This window comes from Phlebotomus papatasi, chromosome 2 (genome assembly GCF_024763615.1).
Source record: "Phlebotomus papatasi isolate M1 chromosome 2, Ppap_2.1, whole genome shotgun sequence".
In the NCBI taxonomy this organism is placed as follows: domain Eukaryota; kingdom Metazoa; phylum Arthropoda; class Insecta; order Diptera; family Psychodidae; genus Phlebotomus; species Phlebotomus papatasi.
The window spans coordinates 55,707,290-55,722,560 of NC_077223.1; the positions used below are offsets into that span (position 1 = coordinate 55,707,290).

The 15,271-nt window shown below is 35.4% G+C and overlaps 1 protein-coding gene across 2 annotated transcripts in view; it reads left to right on the forward strand.

Moving 5' to 3' along the window:
* Positions 1-15,271, forward strand: part of LOC129801770 (ubiquitin carboxyl-terminal hydrolase 47) — a 32,207-nt gene that overhangs the window by 10,818 nt on the left and 6,118 nt on the right. For both annotated transcript variants that reach the window (XM_055847081.1, XM_055847080.1), the window contains exons 2-5: positions 2,327-2,514; positions 2,596-2,814; positions 5,949-6,329; positions 12,481-15,202. In XM_055847081.1, the coding sequence (XP_055703056.1) occupies positions 2,329-2,514; positions 2,596-2,814; positions 5,949-6,329; positions 12,481-15,202 (3,508 nt within the window). In that variant the 5' untranslated portion in view covers positions 2,327-2,328. The remainder of the gene's footprint in view (positions 1-2,326; positions 2,515-2,595; positions 2,815-5,948; positions 6,330-12,480; positions 15,203-15,271) is intronic.

Consider the following 15,271-nt stretch of genomic DNA (forward strand, 5'->3'; position numbering starts at 1 on the left):
AATGTCAGATTACGTCTGTTGTAATAATGATAATCCACATTTCTTGCCTTTTGAAATAGATTTGGCATCTGTGAATACATAGGAATTGATTTTAACTGAGAAGGTACACGAAACTCTATGTGGATGTGAAGACAAAATCGAAAATTGACACTATCTGAATTATATTTGACACAATGACACAGTACACAGAAACATAGGACGACTCATATTCAGATTATTTTGGCAATTACCCTAGAAATATTTCATGTGATTCTAGAAAACCACGAAAGTTTGCACGGAACCCAAGAATACTTCAACAATATTCGTAAAAACCGAAAAAAGGAGTAATTTCAGTGAAAATTAAAGAAACAGAAGCCCTTGTATAAGTTATTTATGTAAATGGAACACCCTGTGAATAGAAACAAGAGATGCTATAAAAGCATCAAAGAATGCTATAAAACGGAATATTGCTGCGCGGGAATTTCAAAAGAATAAAAATATGACAAATTTAAGAAAAAAGTTTTCTACAAGAGAAAAAATCATGTCAATTTCAGAGTTGATCAGTCTCAGGTTGTTCTGAGAGGATGATGAATCAATAGATGTATGACTGCATTGGGAAGTTACTAAAGATTTTTATTATGTTGATGAGAAGCTTCTGAATGTTCTGTATGCTGCAAGAAAATTACTTGAGAGTCTCTTTGTGGAATTGCAACCTGCACATTGGAGGTTATTAGGTTGTTTGGAAAAGATGATGAAACACTGGATGGATGACTTGACCGAAATGCATTTGGACGACACAGTCCGAAATCTTGCTCATCATTTGTGAGATCAGCACTTGCTATAGAAGCACAGTCTCCTAGATCCGAAAGCCTCCGTAATGTGGTTGTCGTTCCTCTCAGAAAATCTGTGTGCGCAGCTCATTTATACATAGTCTGTTTCAAAAATTCCATGCTGTCTGCAAGATAGAATTACTCCCGTTTTGTCCGGAACCGCTGAGGTGAGCGTGATTTTCTTTATTGATATACACACGGTACTTCTCACGCAAAGAATAAAATCTTTTTTCGGAAGAATCAACAGGCTTTCTCAAATCCTTATGGATTGCCTTCCATACTTGCTCCTTGGCACGGATATTCCTGAAGGATTCAGGTTTCTCCTGAATAATCGAGATTAAATGTTCGTCACAAGCAATATGTCACTTCTTTTGAATCGCGAAAAATTTATCAAAAAGCCTACTCATCGTCCACTCCGTCTCCGTGAAATTGGAACCTTTTGTCACCTTGGGCATATTAATTTTGAGTCACCCAGTACATTAATTAATAAATTCAGCAATAACTTGAGTTTATTTTGCGAAAGATCAAAACACTGACAAAATCACTGTCTCACTGACAAAATGCAGACATATAAAAAACCATAAAAGCTCCAATTGAGGTTTGTGTCTAAACTGTCTAAACTATAAAAGCACACTGGGTGTGCATTTGATCATCTTTCCTCTCTCTCATATGCATATAGGGCTGAATGTGAGAGGAAAAAGGATAGGTAGAAAATAAGAAAAGTAAACAATAAACAAATTTCATTGTGCGCTGGGCATTACGAACAAATGTTTGTAAAAGTACAAAAAATGTTCATCAAATGATCATGCTAGGAACAATGTTTGTGAAAAAGTACAAACTTTTACGAACTTCTTTGTGGGTTATACGATTTACGAGCATTTCGTAAGTCCCAAATAGGAATTCACAAACATTTACAAACAATTTTACGAAATATTTTTTTCTGTGTAATAGAAAAATGTGTTTTATATTTACAATCATATGACTTACTGATATGTTATCATTATCGTATTAGTCTCAATAATGAATGTATGGACATTTCTATTAGAGAATTTTAATATTAGTTCGATTCATCTTTTAATATTTAGTTATCCATTGATTTTTTTGGTGTGAAATCTAACAAAAATTTCACTTCTAAAACTGAAGCATGTTTTAAGTGTGTTATTAATTAAAAATTGCCCAAATATTGCATTTAATTTTTGTTAAACATGCAGAATTTTCAACCTCTGTGGATATTTTATTTTGTTTGTAGCTGTGTATATGCGTGTGTGTGTGCGTGATATTTGTTTGTTTATGCGAAAAGTCGGGCAAAAATTATTCATACTTGATGGAATTTTGTGCTGAGAGTGGTCGGAAAATGACTCTAAAACAGGAACTGACTTCATTATAATATTTCGTGTGACGCCTCTTCTAAATTAATTTTCGCAGCTCTTTGGCTCCTTTTTAGGATTTTTTTTGACTTTCTTTCTGATGATTCTTTAACATTATTTTCATATTTTTTTTTTACATGAATTTTGTAGAAATGGTAAGCGCAGAGGACGACACATCCACCAAATGTATTGTAAAGACGCTCCCATCGCAGAATAAGTACACATTTCTTGTGAGGCCCAATTACCTCGTTAAGGACTTTCTAGCGGACGTTGCTAGAAATTCTGAGGTATCGGACTTCAATCTCTTCCTCCAGACAACGTCAAATGTCATGGAATATGTGAGTTTTTTTTTTTAAATTTTAAACTTATAATTTAATTGAGGGGACTCCTATTGAATCTCTTTATGTTTTTACGAGCAGATTGTCTTAAATGAACATACGGATAAAACACTTCTGGAGGTTGGGATAAATTTTGATTGTGGAAGTCAAAATAATTTACTGCTGAAGCCCGTGACGGAATCCAAGAAGAGCTCAGAAGTGACAGAGGAAATTAATTACACAAAGGCTGAACCGTTGGATACGGACACAAGTGAAAAATCTTCTAATAATCTACGCTTGGACTTATATTTTGAACTTCAGGTAAAAATCTTTTGTCTATCATTTTATCGTTAATTTATTAGCGTAAAAATTATTCTTCTCGGGGCAATCATCTTCCATTTAGATCGCTAATAAAATTAAAAAGAATTATTTAAAGTTATCGCTAATCGCCAGTTGCGGAACCAATTATAATATTAATTTCATTTCATTTGATTTTGTATGTGGATTAAATTTAATATATATATTTTTTTAATTTTTCAAAAAATTAAAAAAATGTAATTGAAAATTTCAAGATAATTTTTCAAGATAAAAGAGATCAGAGTTCCATATTCTTACCATAGACTTTGTTAGTGAAATTCCATAATTGTCTCTAAACTTTGAAGAAATTTAAGCAAAGAATATGGAAAATAAAAATATCAATTTTTTCAATTCTGTTTTTTTTTTCATAGGCTGCAGAAGATTAGTCAAATGGATCTTTAATTTCAATTTCTAAATGTTAATGTATACTTTTAGTGCAAGAAAATTTTGAAATATTGTTGGTAAAGGAAAAATCGTGGTCAGCGAACATCCGCTAACACTTTTACAAAAAAATAAATTAGATAGGGGAGACTGGGGCAAAAAGTCACAAATCGAAAAATTCAAAATTCAATTTTTTTCAAAAAATGAAAAATTCAATCCAAGGTAAAAAAGATAGCGGCTCACATTTTTTTTCAATAGATAGCCTCCATAGACCTTCTTCAATGTCGTAAGTTTCTTAGAATTCGAACAAGGAATTTAGAAAATAAATAATATCGAAATTTTTAGCCCTATTTTTGAAATATTTTCCTTGCAGAAGATAACAATTATTACATACTTATTTTCCAAAATTGATGCACTGTTTGGATTTTTTCGAATACGAATCCGCTATCTATTTTAGAATTTCACAAAAGTTCTTTTCTCCAGAAATCCTTTTATTAAAATGGCCACTTGGGGTAAAAAGTAACAAAAGGTATAGAGCAATAAGTAACAAAAAAGTGAAGCAATTTCTGATGTGTCACGGCGAAAAGAAACGTCATTATCATATCTCGCCGCTTGTTGTTTACATTGGTCAAACGATTTGCAGTCTTTTGTGTGTATTTTCTAAAATACAGGGTGACTGAAAAAAAAATGCAACAACTTTCAGAGCGCATACACTGAGAAAAAAAGAGGGTGCGATTAACTTTTTTTCCTCATAACTTTAACACTTTTTTAGATGTTATATCAAAATTTTTAATGTTAATTTTACACCTTTTGAGGGTGAAATCAACATGAAAAAAAGGGTAACTTTAACCCCCAATACACCTAAAAAGGGTAATATTTACATCGATTTCGGATCAATACTGCAGGGTAAAATTAACATTTCCGGAATGTTAGTTTAACTTTTCCGGATTTCTCTCAGTGTAGCTGTCAAACTGCTGGTGACAGCGGTTTCATATTTTTGCATAGTGGTAGTTCATTTTATTGGCTAAATGCCTACAAAAGCATTTTCGATAATATTTTGTAAAACTTTTTTAAATCGTAATGGAACACAAACGTGACAATTTATTTATCGCTATATTTTGCAGGAAATGCGGAACTAACTATCGTTAGGGCTCTTCAAAACCCTGAATGTAACTAAACTTTCCGTTTTTCGAAACATAACTGGGTACAAGGATACTAGTAGCATTTTAAAATGCTTTGGTGGAGGTCTTAAAAAAATTGCTTCATCGCCAGTCATCGTACTTAAAGTGAAGAAGCAAATTGAACAAAATCTGCGTCACATCTGCAAACAAACGACCTCTCTGAGACGCATAGATCGCGAATAACCACGAAATAAATATTGTTAAAGGACCTCTATATGGTGTCTTAAAAATCCTGAAAATGAAGAGACATCGTCGATCCTCATAAAGAAGTTATGCTCGATCGACGAATGAATGAAAATTATGAAAATTACTTTCACAAAGTTGTAGAGCGGTAAATTTCCTATAAAACTGCTCTAATTAGAAATTTTTGAAGCACTCGAGTAGCTTGTAAAAAAATAAAATATGTTTTGTGACTTTTTGCCCCAGTCTCTCCTACTCATTTTAGATATTAGAGATGGTAAAAGAGAGCCCCGGTCAATATTGCGAAAGCCAGAATCCCGAAAAGGCAAAATCCCGTAGAGCCAAAATTCCAAACACTGCAATCCTGAAGTCCAAAATCCCGATATCAAAATTTCAGGATTTTTGACCATTCAAGATATTGGTTTAAAGAGATTTTGGCTTTCAGGATTTTGCTGTTCGGAATTTTTACTTTTGCGATTTCAACTTTTCGAAAACTTGTTTTTTTTCGATTTTGGCCAATTCGGGATTTTGGCGCATTCAGCATTTTGGCTATTCGAATGTTTGGCGGGACCTTTTAGATCAGAAAAATGTCATGTAATCTAAATTCACATCTCTTTCTTTAATGAAAGTTGCATTTGTCTATCCCACTCTTTCGGATTCTTCTTATTCTTCTTTTGAACGTCATAGCAAATTCAATTTAGTTCAATCAAATTTTGATGTCGAAAGATTGGGATAGACTTATGCAGATCTTTTGAGAACGAAAGGAACACGGATTTTGATTTTATAAAATTTTGCCAATCTAAAAGGTGTTCCAGAGGCATATAACTCTTTAATTTTGAATCCAATAGCAGCTCCGACACATTTTAGATCTGGAAAATTTCATAAAGTCAAAATTCACATGTCTTTTTTTCTTAAATGATTTGCATAGTCTATCCTACTCTCCCTTATTCTTCTTCTTTTGAACATCACATAAAATTAAATTTAGTTTAGTTCAATTTTGAGTCCTATTGGCTCTGGCACACCTTTTAGATCGAGAAAATTTCATGGAATCAAAATTCACATCCCTTTCTTTCCCACACGTTTTGCGTATGTCTATCTCATTCTTTCACACTCCAAATTTGATTGAGCTAAATTTAATTTGGAGTGATGTTTAAAAGAAGAAGAAGAGTGCGAAAAAATGAGATAGCCCTATGCAAAGCGAGTTAGAGAGAAAGAGATTCGAATTTTGACTTCATGAAATTTTCCTGATCCAAAAGATGTGTCGGAGTACTTAATGGAGTGTTAACTTGTATACTTTAACAAAAAAAGCGTCCAGAAAGTTAAATAATTAATATGTTTTAATTATTTTTCATACAGTCCGTAAACCATACTCCAATGGCAGACTCAATTTCGGACGACGATCTAGCTCTGGGTGCTTCAGCCAGTCCCACAGAGATTGTCGCTGCTGATACTACTGATCAAACTGCTGCCATACTGGATGCCGCCTACAGTAGTGCTGGTACGAGCAGACGAAGGGCCTATGATGAAGTGAAATTTGAGCCGTATGAGGAAAAACGAAAGGGTTCGGCTTTTGTTGGGCTCGTGAATCAAGCAATGACTTGCTATCTCAACAGTCTCCTTCAGGCACTCTTTATGACGCCAGAATTCAGAAATGCTCTCTACAAATGGGAGTTTGATGGTGTTGGCGAGAGCAAGTCCATCCCTTATCAATTGCAGAAACTCTTCCTAAAACTTCAGGTGAGTTTAAAAAGGGGAAAAATTGCTATTAATATTGAAAAGAAAAAATATTTTAATTTGAAATTTAATGTAAATTGTTGCAGTATCTCCTGTAAAATATTAACCAAGGAGGGCTAATTTATATGAACTAAAAATCGTTTTTCCAACTTCGTAAACTTTATAGGACTGTCTCGTAAATACTGAATTTCTCTAGTATCCAGATAAAATTTTTAACTTTCCTTAGTTTTCCAATTAAAAAACGAATATTCATTTTTTTGATCATTTTCTCAGTTTTTTTTATATTTGTTTCTTTTTTTGTTTTTTTTTTTAGATTTTTAAAATATATTTTTTTATTTCATAAAATTCTTCTTGATCAAAAAGATTTAAAAATGAAATTCGATCAGTAAAGACTCAAATTTGATAAGATCAGCAAAAAAAATCAACTAATACTTTAATCTATTCTTATATCTAGAAGATCTCTAAAAGTTGTTAAATTATTATGCAAGTTTTCTTGAAATTCCAAAACCGACCGCATCGGTCATAATCTGTAATGAATTGGAAAGGTACGGGTAGGGTAAGTGTGCCAAATTCCGGCCAGCTTGTAATTTCGGCCACCGTTTTTGTTCCTCGAATTTCCATGAATTTTTAGTTTTAACATACTCTAGAGATTACACAATGCAAAAGAATAACAAAAAATGTAGCTTCGACAAACTAGATGACGTGAAAAAGGCATTGGAAGAATTCCCGAAGGGCAAGGAACTATGAGAATGAAGGTGGCCGAAATAGGGCACCAAAGCAATGTCTACATTTCTATTCATTTTAAAATGTATTAAGAATAATTTTGGAGTAAATAAAGACGATAAACTGTCAACAAGGTTCTAAGCAACACTCCTTAAAAAGAAGTAATAAAAAAATCAATTTCTATTAAAGATATTACATTTCAAACCAGAGACTTTGGCGCTTGCATGCAACTATGCCGAAATTTGGCACACTTACCCTAATTGGTTGATTTTTGAAAAGGAACAGATAATCCTAACCGGCTTATGTGGGTGAGATTCTTAACGTGAGCTAACTCGGAATGCATGCAAATTCGATTTAGAGCTGAAGTTGGGGGACGCCATTCAGTTATCTTGAATCAAATTCGTGAAATTATACAAATTTTGTATTTAAACCAAAATATCAAAGATTTGGATGGACTGACAGAAAGTGATATATGGGTGAAATATAGACCAGAATGTTCTCTATAATTTTGCTATAGAACATGATCTCATCGATTACTCAGAAACCGAGATAATCGAGGTTGTTTGTTTCTGAACTCGTTTTTTCGACCAGAGCGCCCCAAGTGTTAATTTGATGAACTTCAACTATATCAAAGAATTGTTGTATTTTGTAGGACTTTCCATTGAAAACCTTATTTTAAGTGTCTTGGTCGAGTAGAAATAGTCAAATTAGAATCTTATTGGTATCAAAGCCTTATTATGGAAAAATCAATTTTTTCACACTTAAACGACAAAATAGGACAGACGGCGTAGTCTGATCGAAAAATGATGTATGAACGAAATATAGACACAAACCTCCTCTACAATTATGTCGAAGTAATCATCAAAATCGGTTCAGCGACAGTCGAGATAATTGAGATTATGTTATATTGAAATTAGTTTTTCGACTGTGGCGCCCCTGGTGTTGGTCCCACGAAGTTCAAATGTTCTAGAAATTTGTAACATTTTGTGAGATCTTTCGTTTAAGCTCTCACTCATCAAAATCGGTCAAACAGAACCGGAGATATGATTTTTTGAATTTCGTGAACTTTAACCCCTCATATCTCCGGTTCTATTATAACCACAGCGCACTTACGCCCCACTTTGGAAACGTCCTAGACTGGACTACAATAGTCTAAAATTTGATTAACTTGCACAATTCCGTTTTTGAGAAAAATGAGTTTGAATTTTGACGAATTTTGACGCTATCGCAGCGCCACCTTTGGTGACTTTTTGAACTTCCATCTGAAAGTGCTCAGACAAAACCAAAAACCCAAAATTTAGCTCAAAATATTAATTAGAACCGGAGATTGTGGAGAATTACCTATAAATATATTGTGGTGTTATAAATCTGTCAGGGACTGTGTGTTTCTTGGGCTTCCTTCTACTGTTTGTGATATTCACGTACCTGTGGTAAACAATAATTTCTCTGTGATAGGATTCTGTGATATCTAATACCCTCTTCTTCCTGCCCAGTTTACCTGGAAATATATATTCCTTTATTAACTCTTTCGTCTCCTTTGGGACTCTGGGTACCCATGGAAAAAAGAATTTTTTTTAGACTATTTAGAATCGATAAAATTCCGATTCTTGTGGATGATTACAAACTATAAGGATGTCCAAATCTAGGATATTTTTTGCAGGATCCCAATTAACTCCTGAGCTAAGATATTCTTGGTCAAAAATCGTGAATTTTCGATTTTCTGCTTCCTTGCAGATATTGTGACTTTTTTCATATTTCTAGGCCCGAATAAGGAAAAACCTCTCGGGGCCAATAAGTATGATAACTATCAATTACAGATTACATAAATTCGAAAAACAATTTTTTCATAAATTTTCAAAAAACTTGTTCAAAGTTGATGGGAATTCTCGTCCCCAAGAATCTTGAGGTCAAATGTAAGGTTATCCCGCCAGTGCCCGCCATTTGGTTTTTGACACCAACCTTGTAAGAAAATTCAAGCGGGAGCGAAATTTTTGTCAATATGGCCGATAATTTTGACATTTGGCAGCGAATGAGATTGCTTTCGGGGAAGTTTTTCCTATTCTTCCAACTTTTGGTGAATTCTGATTGTCCAGGAAGTGTTTTTTTGGCTCTTGAGAAAGCTTAATGTGTCTGCAATAACATCCTGTTGAGAGAAATGTGTGTTAAAGTGTTATTGTATGAAATATTTTGAGGAATCTGTTTGCAAGCAGGAGCTGAGTGTCCTTTTCAGCACTTCCTGGACATCCCACAAGATACTGGTCAATAATTCTTCTTGTTTTAGTGATCAACATTGTAAAGGAGTCATTTGACATGCAAAAATAATTCACAAAATTGATATTATTGGCTTTTGGAAAATTGAAGTTTGTCCAAGTTTGTATCCTTTGCGTTCTTTAGGGGACGAGAGTTCCCATGAGTTTTCCAATTTCCCAGAGGCGGAGAAAATTCTTTCTCTACAAAAGTATCATATTTGACCACTAAGAGTTACAATAAAGTGAGTTTTACTGAAATTCGTTCGCTGGATATGTTGTGGTCCGGAAAGAGTTAAATATCTTTAACAGTGATCCGGAACGTAGGCGGCTGGATTTTCCAGAAGACGTTCCCTCAAAGACCGCCAAATGCCCTTCATCAAATCCACTGAGGCAGTGAAACACAATTATCACCTTCACCAATTATTTATTTCCACCAATTTCTCCACTACTAGACTGAACACAGTTTAACTCTACGTCACTGTCGTTTTTCTGTATTTTAATTTAATAATTTTATGAAAATTTCACTCAATAAACTAATAACTTTTCTCCTCACGTCTCTTTACAAAAATCAAGTCTTACGTAATGCCCTGACAAGTTCCCCCTCATTCCCCTACTTTCTTTCCAGCTGATCTTATTCACCACTTTTTCCTCCTTCTCTCTCCCTCCATGCATATTCAAAATCCAACCGTCTTTTGTCTCTTATTTTGAAGAGATCTTATAGAATGGAAATTCTATACAGGAGATAGACACCGGTCAATATTCGAATTTTGACCCCTTATAGCTCGGATCAGGGGTTATGGATCGACTTAAGTATTTTTTTTTTGTTTGATAGAGGTATAGGGTAAGTGTGCCAAATTTCGGCATAGTTGCATATAAGCAGCGAAGTACTAAGTTTGAAATGCATTAGTTTTAATTCATATTGATATTTTTTGTTACTTCCTTTTCGGGAGGGTTGTGTGGAACATTTAAAACTAGTTTATCATCTTTGTTTTCTTTAAATCACTTTTTAAAATATTGAAAAATTAATAAAAATATGGACTTTGCTTTGGGTAGTATTCCGGTCACTGAGTGAAATTCCGGCCACTTTTTTTCTGACCACCTTTTGTAACGCAACGGATAGAAAATTTCAAAGCGTCAAGCGCTCTATGGGGCAATCATCTTCCAGATGAACCCCAAATTATAAAAACAAAAACGTCAAGCGGAACGAGTTTAATATTTGGTTTAATACGTTTATATGACCCACAAGCCCTGAGATCTTCCGTGTAATTTGTCCTGAAGACCTGAAGAGTAGCGTCTCAAATTTACGCGCAGATTCCCGTAGCAATTTGCCCTTCCTGAACTCTTCCAAGGCCTTTTCCGCATCATCATTTTCATAGAAGCGATGGTTTTTTCTCTGGACATTGTAGAACTCAGAAATTGAAAAAAAAACACAAAATGACTGCTGGCTGCTGAAAATAGGCAATCCTAATACCGACGAACAAAGCCAGAAGATGTTGCCACTTTAGGTCCTTAGGCTTTATGTAAAGCCGCTGAGTCCAGGCAACAGAGCCGAGTGTCTGGCTGCTGAGAGAAAGGCGCTTTAGATGCCGCTAAAGACAAAGCCAGACTCTTTGGCCGCTGAAATGAAAGGCACTGGAGTGCCGCTGGACTTGGCCAAAGTGGTCCTGAGTCCTGAGAAATCGCAGAAGAGACAAAGGCAATTAAATGCCGAAAAGAAACGCTTGGTTCCCTGGTAATGCGAAATCTGAATTTATTTACAAAAATGTTGGGTTTTTATACAAATTTGTGGTCTCCCATTATTGAGCATTGTTAGATGAAAATTGCTAAGTCCCTATATTTGAATATATATGCCTGATATGCAGAATTGCCTTTTTCTTGTTTGTCTTCTTCACCCAATGACGCACGTTAAGCAAGTCAGTCATTCACTGGATGAATTCTCATATAAAAGTGAATTTCTTAAATATGTCCTGAAATATATTGATTTGAAGCATGAATTCTTTAGAAAATGATAGGGTAAGTGTTCCAAATTCGGCCAGCTTGCAATTCCGGCCACCTTTTTTGTTCCTCGAATTTCCATGAATTTTTAGTTTTTACATACTCTAGAGATTATACAATGCAAAAGAATAACAAAAAATGTAGCTTTGACAAACGAGATGACGGTAAAAAGATATTGGAATAATTCCCGAAGGGCAAGGAACTATGAGAATGAAGGTGGCCGAAATAGGGCACCAAAGCTATGTCTATATTTTTATTCATTTTAAAATGTATTAAGGATGATTTTAAAGCAAATAAAGACGATAAACTTTCTACAAGGTTCTAAGCAACACTCCTTAAGTAAGGAATGAAAAGAATCAATTTCTATTAAAGTTATTACATTTCAAACTTCAGACTTTGGCGCTTGCATGCAACTATGCCGAAATTTGGCACATTTACCCTAATTGACTTTAGTACAATTCGATTGATGGTAATTTACATCTGAAATTCGGATTAAAAGTGCATTTAATCTTGAATTGAAAATGCTATGAGACATGATAAAGGATTCATATGGTTTTTTTCTTACACTATAAGGATTGGACTAACGATATCAAGTATAGTTATAATTTGATAGTGTAGAAAAATGATCTTGCATATTATGAATGATAAACTACGGATATTTATGATAAAAAACTATCCCTAAAAATATGCAATTTTAATGAGAAATTCTGTATCTGAATATTATGCTCAAGGATTGGCATGATTATTAAGTAAACTCAGTAAACTAATGATCCTTAAATCCTATATCTGCTTGATGAGACAGATACTTTCTAATATGGATCAATTATAGTGCAAAAAATCTAAGCCTAAACTTTATCATTTTTGCTCGTGGGAATTTACATACAATTTCTCATATATTGAAGAAAAGGCATGTTCCTATATCGGGAACAACATCCTAAAATGAATAAATATTTAAAAGCAAAATTAATTCATTGACTATTCGAAGATAACATACATAATTTTAATTAATTTATTTCCATGGCCGAAATTACACTCAAAGTGGCCGAAATTAGAAGCTGGCCGAAATTTGGTACACTTCCCCTAATTCAAATTGATTTAGGATTTTTTTTTGTTGTGAAAAGGTTACTTCTCGGCTTTGTGTCTGTATCTATCCTAATTTTTTTTTTCAAATGCAATTTATTTTGCAGACTTCCGAGAAGCCCTCAATTGAGACAACAGACTTAACACGCAGTTTTGGGTGGGATTCAACAGAAGCCTGGCAACAGCATGATATTCAGGAATTGTGTCGTGTAATGTTTGATGCTCTTGAGCAAAAATTTAAGAATACCCAACAAGCTGACCTTATTAATAGGCTGTACCAGGGCAAAATGATTGACTATGTCAAGTGTTTGGAGTGTGGTACAGAAAAATCTCGCGAAGATACTTTCTTGGACATCCCATTGCCGGTTAAGCCATTTGGCAGTACTGTGGCCTATGGGAGTATCGAAGAAGCTCTAAGGGCTTTTGTGCAGCCAGAAACACTGGAGGAGAATAATCAATACAGTTGTGAGACATGCAATAAAAAATGCAATGCTCACAAGGGATTGAAATTCTCAAAGTTCCCATATATCTTGACCCTTCATTTGAAGCGATTCGATTTTGATTATCAGACACTGAGGCGTATTAAATTGAATGACAAAGTGACTTTTCCGCAGACGCTCAATTTAAATAATTTAGTGAATACATCGAATCCGGGTTTTGGGGCTGTTACAACAAATGAAGCTGAAGTAGCTGCTAAAGTTAGTGATGACTGTAGTACGGTAACTACAGACAGTGGATCGGCATTGGAAGAGGAAAATTGCTCAGGAACTACAACAATTACCAATAATGATGCAGGAGATATTCAGGAAGATGATGAAGGAATTGATATGAGTACAAGTACAGATCACAAAACAACAACTTCTCATACCACGGGACCGTTTATTTATGAGTTATTTGCCATAATGATTCATTCGGGAAGTGCTTCAGGTGGTCACTACTATGCTTATATCAAAGATTTTGAATCGAGTGAATGGTATTGTTTTAACGATCAAACTGTAACGAGTATCACGCAGGAGGATATTGCAAAAAGTTTTGGTGGTGGCAGAGCTCTGTATTCGGGAGCTTATAGTTCCAGTATCAATGCCTACATGTTGATGTACAGACAAATTGATCCGCAGAGAAATACATCGGTGATGAGTAAAGATGATTTTCCGCAGCATATTAAGGATTTGGCTGAGAGATTGGATAAACAACAGATGGATCCTGATCGACTCAATACGGATTACAATCTTAAGATTAAAGTCTTTTTCTATCATCCGGTATTGCTACGAATGGAACATACAACGATTGACGTACTGACCAATTCGACATTGGATATTGTGATGAGTAGAGCCTACAACTATCTCAGTGTCAATCATCACTATCCACGGGAGAATTGTCGTATTGTTGCTTATGATCGCGATACTGATGCCCCTGTGAGAAGTTTTGAAGGTCATGAGCTGGATCCCATTGGAGATCTCTGGCAACCGTACAGTACGTATGATCTTCTAATTGAAACCCGTCATCCAGAAGAATCCTTTGAGCCGTATGAATTTGATGGAATCAGTGCTAAGGTCTTTCTAGTGGATTTGGCAACTTCTGACGTCAATGGGCCGTTTCATGTAAGAGCCAAAGGTGGTAGAAGTACCGTTGGAGACTTTAAGGTTTCAATCAAAACCAAACTGAAGCTTCCTGAAACGTCATCTATCCACATGGCCTATGTGTGCGTGGACAATGTGTGCTTACTGAAGAATGATCAAGATATCCTGGGGCAGTATGTGGTGTCATCGTCAAAGGTATTTGTGACAACGGGTGTCTGTAATGCCGAAAGTGAGGCCATATTCAAGCGACTTGCCGATAAATTCAGTCATCTCATGACACTATTTGTTGTGCTTCCTGAACGAGATCAAGAGACATTAGATAAAATGTCAATCCCAGCATATAAGCCAAAGACTCCAAGCCGGGCAGCAACTCCGGTGCAGGAGATGACACTGCCCGTGGTGGAAAATGGAGAAATTCCCGGTGGATCAAGTCCACTTCCGGAGCCAGAGAGTAACAGTGAGGATAGTAGTTTGAGTGATGGTGATCGAACACTCGTCGAAGAAGCACCACCATCATGTGCCAATGTCAGTCCGCAGAGTTCCAACACGGAAAACGGTATCCCAGAGTACACGTTCAAGGCATTTTCATGTGAAAAGCGTAGTACGGGAAATCGTTTGGAGAAACCCATCGATGTTATGAAGATTCTTGTGGATAGAAGAATGCAAATTGGGGAATTGAAAAGTCATCTAGAGACACATGTTGGAGTGTCAAAGAAATTCTTCAAGGTCATCCGTAAGTTGGCAATGCATACGGATTACGAATGTACAAACATGTCGGAGACACTGTTGGCATTCAAGGAAGGCGAAGGTGTTATAGTAGAACTAGGCAGAGTTCTCAAATCGACTGAACACTTGTGCAAGGTGTACTTCCTCAAGTTATCAGAATTGTCAGATGACATGGAAAAATTGCCGTTCCTGTGTGATTGGATACTCGAGGATGGCAATACCGTTGGTGAAATTAAAGCCAAATTGATCAAGTATCTGAGTACAGTGGATCAGAAATACAGTCATTTGGTGGCTGAACGGTGTCGTCTGAGGAAGAAATCTTGGAGGAGCATGGGAAAGTTGTATATGGACGATAAAATCTTCACAGAAGATATCCCACTGACCACCAATACTGAATTAGTACTACAAGAAATTGATGATTCTACACCAGCCACAGTGGATCCAGATGACATTCTTCTTCTCCTGAGACGATGGAATCCCAGTACACTCACTCTTGATCCCTTCCAAGAGATCGCCTTCGGACGTGAGTACATTTTGTCATCTTGTTTTTTTCTTTTAAATTATATTATATGATAGATTTAATAATCTCACC